Here is a 20,894-nt window from a genome sequence, read left to right as displayed (position 1 = left end):
AACTTAGAACACTCTCATAGTTACTACTGTTGAGCCAGATACTGCCTGTTCTACCCGTGCATTTGGTTATTCCTGCCTAAGTGCAAGACTTTACTTTTCTCAACACTGAACTGCATTGGATAGGGCCCAATGCTTCCAAATCATTCAAAAAGGAAATCTATCTATTCTGTTTAGGATAAAAATCTAATTAAAATACATTTCAATAATACTTATTGTAATATGCTAATAACTTTTAGTGAAATCAGAGGATAAAGGGAGTATCTGTATTTATTCTTTATTTGGGATATTTATTATTTCCTTGGATACTAGACGAAATGGTAAGAAGAATAGTCCTGCTGGGTAAGGCCAAGGCCTATCTAGTTCTGCTTTTTGTTTCTTACAGAGGCCAGCAAGTTGTCTCTAAGGTGATAGAGATACGTCACCCTCCCATTGTTGTTCCACTATAATTGGTTTTTAGAAGTATGCTATCTCTGGTTTGAATATTAATCATTACTCTAATAATATGTGAAGAGAAAATGAGAATTCATTTCTGCTACAGCCCTATAGAATCCTTGAGAGATCTAAATTCCCAACACAGTTCTACAATGAATCTGGGGAGATTTCATTAATTTATCAATATATTATTTGTTGCCTGTTCTAGCAATATATAAGTGTCTATTCTATCAAGTTCTTCTGAACAGAGCTGCAATTAATAAAGAAAATAAATACTATGAGATATGTGTGTATGTGTGGGTTCATTCCTTGATATTTCCCAGAAGTTCTCTAAAATCATTGTAGCAGCGTTCATTTTGTTAAGTGTCTTTTTCCCCCAGAGTGAACCATAGAGAAGATGATTATAAATAAGTTAAAGAGAGAATTGCCAATTTTGTTTAGTTTTTTTTTGTCTCAATGTAATTGCATTCAAACTTGTTGACATGGACAGGTCAATACACATTAGTGTAATACGGAAAATTCTCCTTGGACAAGGGATTATATAATGTGACTTTCTTTCTCTAAAATTCCCTGAATAATCAGACAGCAAGTAATTGCACTGTATTTGGAAGTAGATTTAGAGCAGCAGCAATTAACATAGTCCAAAACCTTAGTGGAGCAAAGTTTATTTTTTCTCTACAGACAGGGAAATCTCCAGAACTTTAATATAAAACCCTTGGGACAAATCTACAATGAAGCCATCCATTATTCTCCTTTACAAAGCTCTCATACTCAAAATATCCAGGCTACCACAACATTTTCTGGAACAGAAATAAAAGGAAGACATTTACCATGGAAAACTAATTTATATGTCACATATGCCCAAAGGGAAAAAAGTTAACCATTTTAGAAAACAGGAGACCAAATAAAAATAAAAGTTTGGAATGCTACAGGAACGACCAGGAATCATTGTCATACAAGTTTTCCCCTATTAGTTTGGCCTTCAATAGTTACTAACAACTTATTAAAATCACCCTGAAAACAAAGCTAGAAATGGTTGATTGGTGGATGTGGGCTGTGAAAAGGTTGGAACAATCAGATGACTGAGACAAGTGTGTGAAAACTAGCCATATGGAGAGATACTGATAATTCAGAAACTCTGTCTCTTTTGTGATGTCTTGTTCTTTATGCAAAAAACAACCAACCAAACAAACAAAAAACCAACAACCAAACAGTGTGAAAGTAAATTCCATGCCTGTGGAAAATTTGATTGATGATAAAGCAGAAAACTGCAACGAACATTTGTATGATCTTATTTTCCAGTAGATTTTTCTTTTAACTAGGGATGGAGCAGTTGTTTTCTTAATTAATAAATCTTTGCAATTACTTGCACAGATTACAAAATGATATGGGTAGAATTTATTTTTAAAGGGTGGAGTGGTTTTTTTTAAATTGACTCTGCTTTCTTCTGGTTCAAACTTGTTTAAACTAGATTGAATGGGCACAATTCATCAAGCACTAAGGCCAAGCAATCAGAGCAGGAGGTTCAAATGAATCCTACCCTTTTGAAATGAATATTTCAGAGATCAGTTATGCTAGATAGATGAGATGCAATGTTATCCTAAAACAAGGGACATGTAGTGTTTCAAGCACCTGGCAAGGCAGATTGCCATTTTGATAGGATCTCCAGCACCTGGGTTCCAAACATGTTTGGGATTATAATCCTCCTTAAGGATCAGTTTTATAGTCTGAGATTCCACATGGATCCTGTAAAGATTTGTATGCTGGTAAACTCAAGAAGTACCTTGTAGTAGATAGTTGCTAAAGACTGTTCAGAAACTGCAGCTGTCTAAGAATGCAATCTGGCTGCATGGTTCTGAAAGATTCCATATATAACATTCATATAATCAGTTTGACTGAGCACTGGTTGTTCTTTACAATATATAAAGACTTACAGTACATGACTTTGACCCAAACTGATCATAGGGCCACCAATTCCAGAAGACCATTTTGAATAACAGAATAACAGAGTTGGAAGGGCTCTTCTAGTCCAACTCCCTGCTCAAGCAGGAAAACCTATAACATTTCAAACAGATGGTTGTCCAATCTTTTCATAAAAATTTCCAGTACTGCAGCACCCACAACTTCTGGCGGCAAGTAGGGAATAGGGAACCTGTGGTATGTTTGTTCCACGATGGGTTAATGATCAATTCTCCTTTTTCCAGGATGAGACTCAGGTTTTGAAACACATTAAAAAAAGGGTAAAGGAATATTACATTGCTATTCATTGCTGACTATAGGAGCGGTGCTCATCTTTGCTTCAAGGTCATTGAGACAGTGCTGTTCAATGTTACCTTTCCACCAAAGTGATATCTATTAATCCACTCACATTTGCAGGCTTTCGACCAGTTGGGAGGACAGGACCTCACCCCCATTGCATGGCATTCAAGTCTTGAATTTGGGATGCTGGTTATCTGACTTTTTTTGGGGGGGGCATTGCATTGTTATAAATTGACACTTGTTCCTTGTTTATGAGGAACAAAAAGAACATATTTACTGAAGCTTTGTAATATTAAATAGTTTATTGTTCAAGGATAATTGTTTTAGTTCTAGTGTTCTATAACTCATTTTAAATAATGTTTTTATTATTGATTTTTACTGTATTTTATTTTTTTGGAAGTCACTTTGATCTATTAAGAGAGACACAGTCATAACCACTTACGTCCTTCTGGTAGGGGAAGAAGATGGAGGATTTTCAGAAGATGTAAACCAATTTCCCACCAGGTCCCCAGCAATCTTCTCTCAGAGATTTCTTACTGAATTTAGAGTCCTAATGGTAAAAATACAATATCTACCTGGCAACCACCCTCCATCCAAAATACTGCCTGTTTTGCTGTCCTTTTAAAAAATGGAGCTTTGAATGATGTCTGTCTGTTTTCTTTCCTATTGGAACTCAGGCAGAATAACAAAGAATCCTTTGTTTCCAAAAAACAAAGCCTTTCCAAAAATTTTTTTTTCCTGTGGTTTATTGTCTCAAATTCTCCAATCTTAATCCTTTCAAATTAAACCTCTAGACAACCTCTTAAATCTCATGGAAACAATGGATTTCTCATTTTAAGTAATAACAAGCAGCATGAAAACACGTTTCTAACTAAGGTTTAGAATGTTTTAAATGTACACTACTGAGTGCCTTCTTTTATACCCAACTGCTTAAAATGGAGAGGGAGGGAGCAGATTTTTTGAATGAATTAAATAAAATACATGCAATACCTGAATGTGAAGAGTGTTCCCATGTCCAACATAGATAACAGCTCTGCCTTTGACTTTGGAAAAGAGAGGCGATAGCGGAGAGTTTCAAAAGCAGGTACAATTAGAGCTTTTCTTGTATTGGCTAAGTCAAGTTGGCCAACAGATTTCCTGAAAAAAAAAACAGCAAATAAAATCAACTGAATGTTAAATTAGCTTTCTAGAAGAAAGTAGCATTACAACTGAATTATATTATTTTCCACAGAGTATGCTATATCTGGTTGTCATTTAAATTTTCATTTACATTCAAAGCCATTTTGTATACATTAATAATTGCATTAACAGAAACCACAATTGGCAGATATTTTTAGTTACAGCTACCAAGAAAATTTCTACTTTCCCTGATAAGAAACCCCACCAATAGATTCTGTTCTGTAGTAAATAACATTCACAAAGCACTGCTCCAACTGTGAAAAGTAAGATTTTTATTTTTTCTGTTTGAATTTTTAAAAGCTCATCATTCATATGTTTATTTCCCCAATCTATATTCAGATGTATTTGCCTATAAGAATTATCAGCCACCCTTTGGCAATGCTGGAGATGAGTTGCAGAATTGTGGTCTAACCTATCTGAAGTTCTCAAACAGCAATGTGAAAATGGAATAAGATTCACTTTCACGTCTCTTGGGGAATATTTTTCTGAATAAACTTTAAAATTTGGATTTTTCTATTAGCTTTAAATGACTGACAAACTTTTCTGAAAATTATTTGAAGTGTCTGAATCACATTTCTTTTTCACTGTGTAAAAGGTTACTATATTTTGTCAGCTTCCTATTATAAGTTTTGGATACTTTTTCTTTGTTTCCTTTTTTTCTCTCTTCTTCCATCAATTCTAATTGACCCAGGGAACTGCTTCTAAATAAAAATAATAATTTATTATCCACCTCCTCCAGCTGCCAAGATTATTCAGTGCTGGTGCCACTCTTAACAATTCCACCCCCAGGTTTAAGTGGTACCTTCTTCTGTTGATTCAACACAGAACTTGGTGTGACCGACAAGATGGTAAAGCAAGGAGGAGGAATACCAAAGTCATTTATGTCTCATTAAGTGTTCTTGGGCTTAGCCAGTTAATGTGCCTTCATAGTCGTTTCATGGACAGACCATCATTTCAAGTTCTTCAGCTGTCATAATAGACTTCTAGGATTTTATTTTGCTCAATGAAAATAGGAGTCAAAAATAAGATCCCATGCAGTAGGAATAATGATCATTACAGGAGAGGGCCATAGTTTGCTGGTAGAGCAAATGAGTTAATGCAGAAATGACTTGATTTTGTCTAGTTAGGGGTGGAAAAATGGTTACAAACTGTACAAACTGTCAATTCTACAGAGAAGTCTTTGTTAAAGCATGGCCCAGGAGTCCTGGGGTTCCTCCAGGAACCACTCAGTGGTCCCAGAAATCAAAATTATTTGTCAGTTAATGTTAAAAAAATAATGTAATATTAAAGTCCCAACAAATAATTGTGGGAGTGATAGTGACAGCAAATGTGTCTATTTTAAATATTGATATTTATAATCAAACAAAAGCCCTTTTGGAGTCCTTCATAATTTTTTTAAAGTAGAAATGGGTCTTGAGAGAACTTTTTAAAAGAAACACTGCTTACATTGGCTTAGGCAGAAAGATTTTTCAGAGGAAAAAATCTTTAAACATTACTATAACAATATTGGGCTAGGTGGACCAATAATCTGACTGACACAGTTTCTGATATTCCTTATAATGTCACACTTCTGTTCTCCAGGGCAACAGATACTCATAAACCTAAGTGGAACTCTTACTGGTCCAAACTCCCAGAGTTTTCCAGGAAAACACAAGTACTGCCTCACTAGAATGACTAATGACTAGTGATTAGACCCATTTTTGAAAACAAGTTGTAGCATGAATATTAGCTATAAAATGCCCTTTTCTGCACTGCTGGGAAAAAAAATCTATATTACTCCAAAAGAGGGTTAAAAAGATATAGATTTCATATGTTGTTTAATTTCTCATTGTTGATGGAAATTAATTTCTTTGTCTCCTTTGCTGTAATTCTTTAATTTGAAACTAGATTTTGACTGACACTCCTTCAAATGTAGAGTGTCTTTGAAGAAAGGCCTGCCCTCTTATGCTGTTTGAAACAGAGATGTCCCCTGTAGCATATTTGACCATACTTACATACATACTTATCACCACACTATTAATTATAGATTAGGATAAATATGCAAAGCATAGAAAACACCAAGACCATATGCTGCTTCATAATTGCCTTTTGCTTTTTAAACTATCTGTTTCTCTCTTTTTGAGCATCTCATCAATTCATCCAACCACAACTGAGTCTTCTCTCTCATCTTGACCTAGTCAGCTTTTCTTCATATATTGGTTTTGTGATTTTATTTTCATTCTTTCTATATGATCAAACAAGTCCAACATATATTCAACATTATATTCAATCTACATTCTTTAGTATTTATTTATTCTTGACCTTACTTCTTTGTACAACTTAAGTACCCCACTTCCAATGCATTCAAATTACTTCGTTTTTCTTGACACATCCACTTATCATTTTAAAATAACAAGATGGCCAGACAGTCTTATAACTAGATACTTTTGCTTCTGTTGGGGGATATTAATTCTGTGCAGTACAAAGGACCACATGCTACCCACAACCCTTCTATTAATATCTCCATGTATTAAAATATCTCTGTTCTCTCCCCCACAATTTTCAGTAAACCATCCACTCGTTTACACAAATCCATCTATATGTTTTAGCTTTTTCACTATTTACGTAATGGCTTACAATAATTCATTCAATTTCCCCTGTTAAATGCAATTATGTTGGTTTTCAGTATATTAATTTTCAGGACCATAATCCTCATTGCATCATTATTCACTTCACCACAACCATTCCTTATACCTTTATACATAAATATATTAAAGAGTCAAATAACCAAACATAGTTTTCTTACTCCCTGCTCATTTTTATTTATATACAGTCCCAGAACACTGCTGAACCTTTCACTAAGAATTACATTTATTCTCATGCATAAACATACCTAACTTCCATCACAAGCCTCTTTTATTGCAGCCAACCACCAACTTTTAAGACCATATCTACACAAAATATTTTGAAATTCGTCTCTTTACTTTATCAATCACTTTCTCTAAATGTATGTCAATCTTTTCAATTTATTTAATTAAAAATAGTCAACAATTCATATTGCTAAATTTGATTAAATGTAGACATTTTAAAAGCTGACTCAGTTTTGTTTCACCATTTTAAATTTATTTTTGTGTGTGCTGTAGAAAGCTTTGTTCAGAAGTTGTCCAAAGAGGTGCTTCATATGGGCCAACTTACAAGTCTAACTATAACCTAGGGAGCTGTTTAGTTATTACTAATACAATGCCCAAGAAGATTAGTACTAAGTTAGTACATAAATATTTGCTTTTAGTAAAAGTGTCCTCCCTCCAGACTGGTTTATTTTTTTAACTTTCCTTCAAAAGTCTTTTTTCTAAATATGTGTTTTAAGATGAACTGTGATAATATTGATTGATTTTAATTATGTATGACCCAATCAAAATTCATGCTTTTCAGAACCACAGAAATTGGACACAAATGATCTTTTTTGTTTTTGCACTAAACAAATTGCAGTGAAATTATCTGTCCAAAAATACAAAAATGGGGAAAATTCAGAAGATAGGGGAATAAAAGCCCACTAAAATGTTGGCAAAGGTGAATACATTTAATGTATAAAATATTTATTTGAATATTTGTTGAAACTTTATTTATTTATTTGTTAGACTTATTTGCCAACCATCTCACTTCAAAATTGTTTTGGAAATAACTTCTTGTTGAAAACATTTGGATTTCATTAGAAAGGGAAATGGGCATATTAATTTAGTTTTAAAGTTTAATAACATTTTAATATAAGATTGAGAATTAGTAAAATAATGAACAAAATGATTGAGTCATAAGAAGTATGTGGAATATTTATTCAGGATCATAATGTTGTTCAGATAAATCTCATTCTTGGGGAGCTGGAAGATCAAGTCCAGCAGGAACTGACAGATTATAAAGAGGAAACTGGGCAAAACAGTGCGGAAGATAATGCAGTGGCTGAATTGGTATAAAGAAGAGGGGGCATTTGAAAATACAAGCTGTGAGACCCAGTACCATTTTGAAAAAGTTTATAGAACTGATGACTTCCTCAAAAAGCCCAGTAAGAGTCACAGGTGCTCAGTTTGCCTGTCATGCACTGGAAACAAAACAATTAGAGGTGCTAAACAGAACTACTTTGAAGACGCAAACAAACCAGGTAGATGGTTAGCATACAAATTGAGAAAGGAAAAAGAATAAAGGAAAATATTGCAATTAATAGATGACCAAGGCCAAGTTTGCTATGGTAGTAAAGAGAAGAAGGAAATTGTTCAAGACTTCTATGGGAAATTATATATGCAAGAGAATATTGATGAGGAAAGAGTTAAACAGTACTTACAGAATGCTAATTTACCTCAGATACCTAAAGAGATTGAAATAATGTTAGAAAGCAATATAACAATGATGGAGTTAACTGAAGCACTCAAGAAGCAAAATAATGGAAAGGCACCAGGCCCAGATGGACTTCCGGCAGAATTTTACAAAACATTACAAGAATCGTTGAATCTTCCATTGCTAGAAGTTATGAATGAAATTATGTTAAAGAAGATACCTAAATCATGGTCAGAAGCCTATATTACACTTATTTCAAAAGAGGAGGCCGATCCATTACAAACTAAGAACTATAGACCCATTTCTCTACTAAATGAAGATTATAAATTTTTTGCTTCAATATTGGCAGAAAGACTTAAAAATATTTAAATAATTTTATCCATCCTGATCAAAATGGATTTCTGCCAAAGAGACAAATTAAAGACAATATGAGAGTAATGTTGGACACCTTGGAATACTACGAGGCACATCCTGAAAAACAAATGGCTCTGATATTTTTAGATGCACAGAAGGCATTTGATAATGTGAATTGGTGATTCATGTTATTACTGTTGGAACAGATGGGTTTTGCTAGAAAATTTATTCAAGCAATAGAAGCTATATACTATAAGCAAACGGCAAAGGTAATGATAGAGGGAGAACTGACAGACTCTATCAATATAAGAAAAGGAACAAGACAAGGGTGCCCACTATCACCTTTCTTGTTTGTGTTAACTTTGGAAGTGCTAAACAGAAATATTAGAGATGAAAAGAATATAAAAGGAATGAAAATCAAAAAGGAAGAATTTAAGCTGCAAGCATTTGCAGATGATCTGGTTTTCATCTTAGAAAACCCTTTAGAAACAGCATCAAAATTGATAGAAAAGATAGAGACACATGGAAAGGTGGCTGGTTTGAAAATAAATAAAGATAAGACAAAGATCTTGACAAAGAATATGCTATTAAGAAAAAAGGAAGAACTGGCAGACCTATTGAAAATTCAGGTCACGAATAAGATCAAGTACTTGGGGATATATTTGACAGCAAGATGTAGTACATTAAAAGAGAATAATTATATCAAACTTAAACAGCAGATAGCGCTAGATCTGGCAAAATGGGAAAATTTACAACTATCACTAATAGGGAGAATTTCAACAATCAAGATGAATATATTTCCCAGAATTTTATACTTGTTTCAAACAATTCCAATTAGGCTTGGAAAAGACTACTTTGAAGATCTAAATAAAATTGTGTTGAAATATATATGGTTTGCCTAATTGGGAGTTGTACTATCAAGCTACAAATTTGATGTGGGTTAAGGAATGGATAACACTAAGAAATACTAGATTGTTGACATTAGAAGGACATGATTTGTTGTTGGGATGGCATGCTTTTTTATGGTATACTATAAAGGAACTAAAACACAGGAGTATTTTAGAAGACATTATATACGAGAGTCTCTGTGGTTAAAGTGGGAGAAGATTAAAAGACAATGTTATTTGAAAATTCCAGTCTGGTTATCGACTATTGAAGCATTTTCTTATCCTATAATATACAAAAAGGAACAAACAGTTAGATATGGTGAAATATTGAATGAAAAGGGTGAACTCAAATCTATACAAAAACTAGAGGAACAAGGTATAAAGATGAATTGGTTTTCATATGCGCAAATACATTCAAGGTATGATAAAGATTCTAAAATGGAAGGTTTCTATGATAAATTGACTGATTTAGATAAGATTTTGACAGGCACTGATGAAAAGGTGATTAAAAAACTGTATGGATATTTATTAGAAATTAAATTAGAAGAAGAACAAGTTAAAGAAACTATGATTGCTTGGGGGAAGAATTTTGGATATGGGATCGATTTAGAGAAATGGCAAAAATTGTGGTCTCAAAATTATAAAATGACAATGTCAACAGCATATAAAGAAAATTTGTATAAGATGTTTTACAGGTGGCATTTTCCCCCAACAAGAATAGCAAGAATGTTCAAGAATAAATCCAAAAAATGTTGGAAATGTCATCAGACACCTGGCTCATATTACCATATGTGGTGGACTTGTGCGGATGCTAAAAAATACTGGACTAAAATCTACATGTGGTTTGAAAAAATGACAAAAAAACATATAGACTTGAAACCAGAGATATTTTTATTGGGAATTTTACCTGTAATATATAGTAAAGACTTGAAATACCTGATTGTAAATGTATTAACAGTGGCTAGGATTGTATTTGCTAAAAACTGGAAAAATGAGAAAATACCATCACAGGAGGAGATCATTAAGAAAATATTGGAATGTGCTGAAATGAGTAGATTGACATTTGAAATTAGAGAATAAGAGGATGAACAATTTTATAAAATTTGGGATCTTTTCTATCAATGGTTAGACAATAAAATACAGTAATGAAATATGTAGACTTTTAGAAAATAATAAATATATAAAGATGTACTTCTTTCTTATTATATCTACAAAATGATTTTAGGATAGGTTTGGGATGATAATATGAACTGTTATAAAATAAACTAAGTAAATTATGATTATCTTGTAAAACATGAATGAATAAAAGTATAGTCAAATGATTGATTAATAATGATACTAAGGTATTTAATTTTTGATTGACAATATGAGATTATATGCAATGTAATTGTAATTGAAGACTACGAAATGGAAGCACAAAACAATTTGTAAACCAACCGGCACACTGTATGTACACATATGGAAGATAGCTTGATGTTTTTTTGTTTTGTTTTGTTTGTTTTTAAAAACCAATAAAAATTAAAAAAAAAAAAAAAGAAGAGGGGGCATTTGAAAATGCAAGCTGTGAGACCCAGTACCATTTTGAAAAAGTTTATAGAACTGATGACTTCCTCAAAAAGCCCAGTAAGAGTCACAGGTGCTCAGTTTGCCTGTCATGCACTGGAAACAAAACAATTAGCCTGGTCTCTTAACTCATGTTTATCAAAAAACCTTGTACATTGATTGTTTGGAACAGAGGTCCCCAATCCCCAGGCTGCAAACTAGTACTGGTCCACAGCCTGTTAGGAACAGAGCATGCAAGTGGCGAGTGAGCGAATGAAGCTTGTGCAAGATCTAGGTTTTCTGCAAACCCACCCCCCACCTTTTCTGGTCTGTGGAAAAATTGTCTTCCATGAAATCCTGGTGCAAGAAAGGTTGGGGACTGCTGGTTTGGAACACCTTGGCCTTGAAAACAATTTGACTGCATTCTTGGTATCGGTCTCTAGTTTTGGACTTGTGAGACCCTAGATTGATTTATCACAATGCAATTAATTTCTTTTGGGTATTTTGCAGTTTGGGACATAAAGAGGATAGTGGTGAGTCAAGAAAGAAGTTTAATTTACTGTATTTATAGTTGAAAGGTTTTTAGAATATAAGACTTATACCAATGCAACTTTTATTTCTTAGAATAAAGAATAATTTGAAAATATTTTTGTTTCTTATAAGACATAAAGGTTACCAATATGATTCTTTTATTCCAAATATGTTTGGAGATTATAATTGGGAGAAATAATGAAAATGTTACTTAGAAGTTTGAACCTTAGTGTTCACATACTTCCTGGGATGAGGAAAAGGCACATTCTGGCCTGAAGTGTTCGCATCATCCCATAGTGCACTAAATTATACTGCTAGGAAAAAAGCTGTAAAGCAACTTAATATATTTTCAAATCTATATGATTCAACCCAAGTGATAATGAGGCAACATATACCTAAAGTATTTTATGTCACGATATGTAAGGAGTGGATTTGAATTTTTATTGTTTTACAATTTCTTAACAAATTTATTAATTTATTAACAAAACCTTTGGACCTTTCTTTATAAATGCATCATCAATGCTTTGTGTAGCTAAAAGAATAACAGAATTGCAACATTGGAAGGGACCTTAGAGGTCTTCTAGTCCAACCCCTTGCTCAGGTAGGAATCCTTATACCATTTCAGTCAAATGGTTGTCAAATCTCTTTTTAAAAACTTCCAGTATTGCAGCATCCACAACTTCTCCAGGTAGTTGTTCCACTGAATAATTGTTCCACTGATTGATTGTTCTAGCTGAATTGCATCTCTGCATTAGGCAGGTAAAAAATGCTAATCAACTCTATCTTTTAATAATTAACTTAGCAAATAAAAGTGTTTAGATGCTTCAGCACCAAGTCAACAAACGTCACTTTCATAACCTCTTCTACCTCAATGCACCTGCAATAAGTAGGACAGAAACATTCTTTTCTAGATATGGTCTTGGCTTTATTTGACAACTCCAGTTAACACAATGGCAAAGTTCAGCACTGCAGAGGATTTTCCCATGTTCATAATTTTTGTAGTTCTTGTTTGGAGATGGATTGGGGGCAGATTGTCTTAAGGTTGTTTTTCTTTTGAGAAAATATTATATTCAAACATTAGAAAATGACTTCTATTGCTGAATATGTTTTAACAGAACATTGACTATATAACAACTGACTATGTTTTAACAGAAATAAACCAACTTCATAACTCGGTTTGAATCTGGCTTATTTTGTAAAGCATAACTAGGACAAACCATATGTGACTAATTAAACCTGGATGCAAAACCTGCTAACTTCCTCCTTTTGGTAGAACTGAATGAGGAGGGAAAAGGATCTAAGACTTACTCATCTCATAATAAACCATTTACTATTTAACATTGCATTTGAATGCAACATTATCTAAATAACCGTTATATAAATAATTTCTCAAAATACTCAATTAACTTTTTTTTACCTAGGATACATCTAAGGGTACCTCAGAGTCCAGAGGAATATAATTCTTTGTTAGGAATTTAAGCAAAGGACAACAGCCACATCCATCAGAAAAAAAGCAAACTTGAATGGGTAATAACTGCCCAACACATATTTTCCAAACTTGGGTGCTAGAGTGGTTATGCAGATTTTGACAGCACTAATGTAATTTATATTCAGCATCAAGCAAGATAAAATAATTCAGAAGATTGTAACATAACTTTATATTTAGCATTATCTATACTAGAATAATGAGGGATATATTTTAAGAACACATGCTATGATTGTGCCAATACATCAATAGATAATCAAATAATTTAACAGTATGTAAGCAAAAAAAAAAAAAAAAAAGAGGTAATAGTTTATTTGTTGCATTTCTACACTACTCTTCTTACCTAAGTGACTCTGGAAAATTCATAATAAAAAGTGGATAGAAAAATAATCTCCTTGCAAAATGAGAATTCATAAAAATCAAAGCTCTTTGGCCACAAGATGTCCTCCTTGCTCTACACACAGGAAGAAGGTAATAAAATCATGAGCAAAGGACCATGTAAGCAGAGAAAAAGACTGAAGCCCATAAAAACCAACATTCACATTTACCACTCATACAGTACACACTGAAGTCATTCCCTCCCTTCACCTCCAAAGTCGAGTACAATAATTATTCTGTCTTGACAAGATTTTGTCTTTCAATCATTTATCTACCTTGTTTGATCACAGTTCTGCTTCCAAGGTATAGTGATGGGTTAACAGTATGTCAAAGAGATAACAACTTCAATAACATTTTCACAGCCGCTCTGTTAAAATCATCCTGGAAGTACAGATATTGGAGATGGGAGTGACCTATAAGTCATCTGGCCCTTTGCCATGCTGAAACAGAATGTGATTGTACATTTATTGAAGTTTTTAACCAGTTCTAAGCTAAGGTGACTTAGAAATGGAGCAGTTCTCCGCTTTTTTGGGAATACACCTTGTTATACAAGTGTCACTGTGCTGGTTCTCTCCAGATGTGCTCAACTTCAGCTCACATTTCTCCAGGTAGCATAGCCACGCCAACTGAGAATTATGGAAGTTGGGAATTCAACACATCTGGAAGGATCATACTGAAAAGCTGTTCTAGTGACACACACACAATATACTGATATATTTATTTTATATCTCTAAATATCTCTATGTCTATCTATCTATCTTTCATCTATCTTCAATCATCTCTAGTAAAAGACTGCATGTTTTTTGAGATACCTTGCTTTTAGTAGATGGTTAGAAAACCAGGATGTCAACATTCCAGATATAGTCATTTACAGATTCCTTTAATTTTCAGAAAATGGGTGAGATGTTTACTAGGTTAGAACAGGTTTGAAAAACAATATATATTGTATACCACTTCACAGTATACCACTGTTCAGCCTTCTCTAAGCAGTTTACAGGGATAGCATATTGCCCCCAACAATCTGGTTCCTCATTTTACCAACTTCAGAAGGATGGAAGACTGAGTCAACCTTGAGCCAGTCAGGATCCATCTCCTGGCACTGGGCAGAGTTAGCCTACAATATGCATTCTAAGTCCTGCACCACCAATGTTAAGAAAGAAATGTTTTCAGCATCATGCCATCATAGCTGTTTCCTGCTTTTCATTAAAGCAGTCAATTTTTTTTCAGGTTCCGCACATGCCTCAAATACTGCTGCTATAAGAGCTACATTAACTTTAATGACCCCCTTCATACTTATTTATCAAGATTTGCATCTCCTGAGGGTAAGCAATATCTTAGACGATTCTCAGGCATGATACTTCTACCTAAAATAGCCTGGCAAAAATCTGTGGCCTTTGGGCCACATATAAGCTTTGGCCTAATTTAGATCTCTGTCCTTAAAGGTTATTGGAATCAGAGAAAAAGAGGGAGGAAAATATAAGACTGGAGAAAGATGTGACATCAGAAAAAATAAAAGGCTCTTGGATAAATAAAGAGAGCAGAAATAAGACATTAGGTGCCCCCATTTTTGGAACTGTTCTTCAATTTTTTTTGTGAGCCATAATAACCATTATCCCACAGCTTCTATTACATTAACTTCCTCCGCCCCCAAATCTCTGAATTTTATCTTGCACAAAATTGTCCATCCTGCTTTTACATTAAACCAGTGGTCCCCAAACTTTTTCGGTCCACTGCCCCCTTGGTGCTACAAACTCATCCTCGGTGCCCCCACCAGGGATGGGATTCAAATTTCTGTGGATGTGGCCTAATTTAAGGGTGTGGTTTGCTGGTCACATGACTGGGTGGGTGTAGTTTGCTGGTCATGTGACTGGGTGGGCGTGGCCAGGTGACTGGCAAACCAAATACAAGTGGTCCTCACTTAATGACCGGTTATTTAGCAAGTGTTCTAATTTATGACTGGCCTCCCCAGAGCTACTTGACCAGTTTTTGGAGTTTTGACAACTTTAGATCAGGGGTCTAAATCCCACCCCTGCCTGTGTGTGAGAGAGAGAGGGAGAGAGAGAGGTTGGATCAGATCTCTCTCTCTCCCACCAACACCAGAAAGCCACCGTCAGTCAAAATTCATATTAGTGATCTCCGGGATTTAAAATTATGAGTTTTGTGGTCCCTGAGGTCCAAAAGTTTGGCGACCCCTGATCCAAAGGGATGAGCTGAGAGAGGGAAATAGAGAGAGAAAAGAAAGAGAGAAAGAGAGAGAGAAAAGAAAGAGAAAAGGGAAAGAAAGAAAAAGGGACAAAGAAAGAGGGGGGGATGGAAGGAAGGGACAGAAAGAAAAAGAAAGAGGGAGGGAGGGAGGAGAAAGATAATGAGATATCTATTCTAGTCCAATCACCTGCTCCAGCAGGGTTAGAAGGGAGTGTGTGTGTGTGTGTGTGTGATCTCCTTGTAATTTACTAGTACATTTTGGTTTTGCCTTCTTCAGAATTGGCACTGTAATACATTGGGGAAAAATATTTTTTAGGGTGGAGATCTGGTCCAATGGATCCTGTTTAAAGCCTCAACAAAATGTGAGAGCTTCCTGATAGTCTTGACCATGTTTCGTCCACAAAACCTTTAATAGAAGCCAAAGAGGTTTCAATGTGCTGGCAAAGATGTTTCAATGTGGAAAAGGGCCTCAGTCTAAACTAGGCCTCATTCAATCTGATGCATCAGGTATCTCTCTTTCTCTCTCTCTCTCTTTCTCTCTCTCTCTCTCTCTCTCTCTCTCCCTCTCCTCCCTCCTTCCCTCCTTCCCTCCTTCCCTCCAGAGAGAGAGAGAGAGAGAGAGAGAGAGAGAGAGAGAGAGAGAGAGAGAGAGAGCAGCGGCTTTTCCCAACGTGCTGCCGCATTCGAGGCACTGGTTCTGGAGCATTACTACACTCAATGGGTGAACCTGCAGGGCCGGCGCCTCGAACGCCCCCTGCCACCTCTTAGTGTCCCCAAGGGGGCCGGCAGAGGGGGCTAAGAGGTGGCAGGGGCGTTCGGGCGCCAGCTGGCCCTGCAGTTTCACCCATTGACTAGCACTGCTCCAGAGCCGGTGCCTCCAATGCGGAAGTGGTGGAACGTTACATGCTGCCACGGCCGTGTTCGATGTGCCGCCCCCCTACCTCCTCTTAGCGCCCTTCTGCTGGCCCCCTTGGGGATGCTAAGAGGTGGCAGGGGAATTGAGCGCCGGCCCTGCAGGTTCCCCCATTGACTGTAGCACCGCTCCGGAGCCGGCGCCTCAATGGGTGAACCTGCAGGGCCAGCTGGCACCTCAAACGCCCCCTGCCACCTCTTAGCGTCCCCAAGGGGGCCAGCAGAGGGGTGATAAAAGGCGGCAGGGGGTGGCACATTGAATGTGGCCGTGGCGGCACGTAACATGCCACCGCTTCCGCATTGGAGGCGCCTGCTCTGGAGCGGTGCTACAGTCAATGAGTGAACCTGCAGGGCCGGTGCCTCAAACGCCCCCCTGCCACCTCTTAATGCCCCCCCTGCCAGCCCCCTTGCCTCTTCGCGCCCCCCTAAGGCATCCCATCACCCCCCAGGGGGTGGTACCGCCCACTTTGGGAACCAATGCATTAAACCATCTCTTTCTTTGTCTCTTATGCTTGTCTAGGCAAATATAACATATAAATAAATAAATAAAGCTGTATCTTCTGGCTGTTTCTTGCCTTTCCAGTTCAAGCTATGTTACTCCTATATAACCAGCCCAACTGATATAACTTGTCTCTATCAAAACTGTGCTTAAGGACTGAAAATTGTATGCGTTACTGTCCCACTTTTTTATTTAGGAGTTTAAGTTGTTCTACAAAGTATTTCCTCCTCCTATTTTTCCTGCAACAATGTATGAGGTAGGTAGGCTTGGATAAAGTAATTGGCCCAAAGTCCTAAACCCTGGATTCTCCCACTTCTGGTCCTAATCACTACACCACCTTGGCCACCCTGTTTGTGAGAGGAATGATTTGCGGGGAGGGGGGTTTACCTGAGGTACTCGTAGAGTCCATACATAGGCAAGAAGTCAATATCAGACAGAAACATGTATGGAGTGCTGATGTGTTTCATAGCCACATTTCGCAGAAGATTCACAGGGTAGAATTGTCCCTCTTTATACACAATGTGATATCCAACATTATGACGGCTCATGAGGACCTCAGAACCTTGAGCATAGCGCAGAAATTGTTGGGCCTCTGCATCGGAAAGATAGAGTGCCAGACTGATCGGCCCTTCCCAGTGCTTACAAATGGCTTCAAGCATCTGCAGTCTAGGAAGAGAGAAAGAAAGAAAAGTTCAGAAAAAGGCATCTTCCTTAGTTTGGTTGACCTAGGCAAGCCTTCCTGTCTTGGTGTTGATTTTCAAAAGGTTAAAGATGTATTCAAGTCTACCATTCTCTTGGTGACAGCTTGGAGACCTCCACACATTTCTGGGGGGCACTACATAGGAAGAATTTCCAGTTTCCTTGTTTTCTACCTCCGCACCCTGAATTTTCCACCTAGTCTCCTATCTAAAGACCAAGCAGGATCAACCCTGTTTCATCCAAATGTTATATAGTGCACCTCCACAGAGATTCACTCAAAAAAATAAAAGGAAGAAATCCTTAGCTAAACATGGCCTGTGTTAAAACACTAGGGAATCAAAGCCTAAGAAAGAACTATTGTAGTACAATGTCTATTCTCTCTAGAAGGGAAAAGATAATTAATTTTCAAGGTTTTATGTCTCCACCGAGAACAGGGAAAGCAACAAATGCAGCAGTTTTATGTAATTGTTTCAGAACAAAACATGTATTTTTCTAAACAGTGAAAATAGATAAGCCAAGAAGTAGGAAGGGATAAGTAATTACTTCACTGTTCATTTTATTATGTTCACAAGGAATACAAGGCAGTGTGGTTTTTTAAAAAAAGATTGATAAATTAAAAAGGCATAAATAGAAGCTTCATCAAATAAATAATAATAGTAATAGAAGTCTAATAGTAAAAAGGGTTGTTTTGCGCTCAGGAAAACAAGGCTTTCTGGTTAAAGATGGCGAATCACAAATACATACAGAAGAAAATATTAACGAGGAGCACCTTAAACAATTTATTTCCAAGATATGCCATGGGTGTTTTAGCAAGCACAATACAGTTTTGCATTAATTAACAGCACTGCAATATAATCTGTGTGCTTCCAGGAACTATTTCCATTCTAGATTCAATTAAAATACATGATTATGAAGATATAAATGCAAAAAACAATATGACTTTATGCGAAGCTGTTTTTATTCAGAGATGCAATAGTTTTTCTGTCTCTTTTGCTTATTAATGTCAGGGTAGGAAATGTAAGATCCATCAAAATCCATATTATTTCAGACATCCTGTGAAATAAGCAATCTTGTTCCAGAATTCACTCATTTGCGGAATGAGGCTGCTTTCAGCCTTGGCCAAAGTAAGAGTATGCCTTTAGTAGAATTGCGGGGAAGTGATTAGAAGAATCTGCTTCCTGGTTACATTAAGCACTAGTGGTGTGCTGGATGTTTTGAATTTAATGTAATTGTTTCAAATGTGAATAGCTTGAATTTGAAATGTCCTTCCTTCCTTCCTTCCTTCCTTCCTTCCTTCCTTCCTTCCTTCCTTCCTTCCTTCCTTCCTTCCTTCCTTCCCTCCCTCCCTCCCTCCCTTCCTCCTTCCTTAAGAAGATTATTCTTATATTTGGAAATTAGATTAACAGAGTTGGAAGAGACCTTGGGGGTCATCTAATCCAATCCCCTGCCCAAGTGGGAGGCCCTACACTGTTTCTGACAAATGGCAGTACAATCTCTTCTTGAAAGCCTCCAGCAATGAAGCTCCCACAACTTCCGAAGGCAAGCTGTTCCATTGGTTGATTGTTCTCACTGTCAGAAAATTTCTCCTTATTTCTAGGTTGAATCTCTCCTTGATCAGTTTCCATCCATTATTCCTTGTCTGGTCTTCAGATGACTTGGAAAATAGCTTGAGCCCTTCCTCCCTGTGGCAGCCCCTCAAATATTGGAACACTGCTATCATATCTCCCCTGGTCCTTCTCCTTACTAGACTAGCCATGCCCAATTCCTCTAACCGTTCATATGTTTTAATTTTTAATCCCCTAATCATTCTGGTTGCTCTTCTCTGTACTTTTTCTAGAGTCTCAACATCTTTTTTATAGTGTGGTGACCAAAACTGGATGTAGTATTCTAGGTGTGGTCTTACTAAGGCTTTTGTTATAATTTGTAGATGTAGAACTAAAACCACTAACTAGTTCATTGTGGGAAGCATGTTGTATTGGCTCTCTAACCTGTGTAAAATACTCAGTCAAACCCAGAGATCAGATTTCTGCACATACAGTAGATCTGGTACTGTTGAGCCTTCAGACCAGTGGTGGGCTGCTGCCAGTTCAGACCGGCTCACCCGTACTGGTATTTACGACCACTGGTTGAGCCCGCCCACCCACCCAGGGCCTATCCCATCCTATATATATCTCACCTTTTTGCTCATGTGCCCCACCTAGCTGCGTTCCGCGCCTTGCCTGGTCTACTTACCCTGGCTGCTGCGCGCAGGAAATTTCCTTGGTTTTTCAGCTGCATGCAAGTGAGGATGGTGCATGCACTCACATTTTTGGCAAACCGGTTGTTAAAGTATGTGCAGCCCACCTCTGCTTCAGACTAAGCATTCAGTTCTATGATCAACTAACTACCTCATGTTGTGTGAAAACCCTAAAGGAGCACGTGAACATTTTCTTCTGTTCCTGAGTAGTTTTCTCCTCATGGCTACAAAGGGAGAAGGGAAGAATGAAAATAAGAGATAAATGGAGGATTAATAAGTCCTCCATTTATCTCTTATTTTCATTCCTCCCTTCTCCCCTTGTGGCCAGGAGGAAAAAACTACTAAGGAACAGAAGAAAATGTTCACGTGCCTCTGAGTCTGTCTGAGCAATGGTTCCAAATGTACCACACTGGGTTTTTAAATTTTACCTCCAGAGTGGAAAGGGCATAGAAATAAAAAAGAAAGACAGCTGGTAGTGCAGCCTCCACGACACTTCTGGGAGAAATGGAAAAAATGGCCAGCATCACAGTTCAGTTTATTGACTGAGAGAAGAAATGGCTGAGTTATTTGTGTTTGGGAATGTAGCTGATAAAAAGAAAGAAAGAAATAACAGGTCTTAATGAATTTCTAGTCTAATATTTCTTTGTAAAAGGAAATCTATGTTAGTCTATGGCGGCAAATAAATAGGAAGAATCTGGAAGCACCTTTTCCAACTAGCAAATACATTTATTCATGAAAGTACGTGCTTTTTAGTAAAATGTTGGAAAAGATGCTATTGGACTACTTCTGATTTAGTATTTCCCTGATAGCTATTTTTCAAAATCTGCATAGTCTTAGTAAAGGTAATAAGTAAATGGTGAAGAAAAACTCCAAGCTATTCATGGTGAATACATCAAGCTTCTTGTTTGTCTACTTTGCAGATTTTTCTGCTTATCAGTGGAGTTTCAAATGAAGTTTGAAAAGTAATTAAAAGAGAGAAAAACATTTTCA

General features: G+C 36.6%; 1 protein-coding gene across 2 annotated transcripts in view; it reads right to left on the bottom strand.

Annotated features, from left to right (window-relative positions):
- The window catches only part of LARGE1 (LARGE xylosyl- and glucuronyltransferase 1), a 360,189-nt gene that overhangs the window by 10,333 nt on the left and 328,962 nt on the right, over positions 1 to 20,894 (bottom strand). For both annotated transcript variants that reach the window (XM_026694958.2, XM_087968395.1), the window contains 2 exons: positions 17,357 to 17,635; positions 3,682 to 3,828 (listed from right to left, as the gene is read on the bottom strand). In XM_026694958.2, coding sequence (XP_026550743.1) covers positions 3,682 to 3,828; positions 17,357 to 17,635 — 426 coding nt within the window. The remainder of the gene's footprint in view (positions 1 to 3,681; positions 3,829 to 17,356; positions 17,636 to 20,894) is intronic.

The sequence above is a fragment of the Notechis scutatus genome, chromosome 6 (genome assembly GCF_049901735.1).
Source record: "Notechis scutatus isolate UNSWTSFEM ecotype Mainland chromosome 6, rNotScu1.2, whole genome shotgun sequence".
NCBI lineage: Eukaryota > Metazoa > Chordata > Lepidosauria > Squamata > Elapidae > Notechis > Notechis scutatus.
This window is presented reverse-complemented; position numbering and strand designations above follow the sequence as displayed.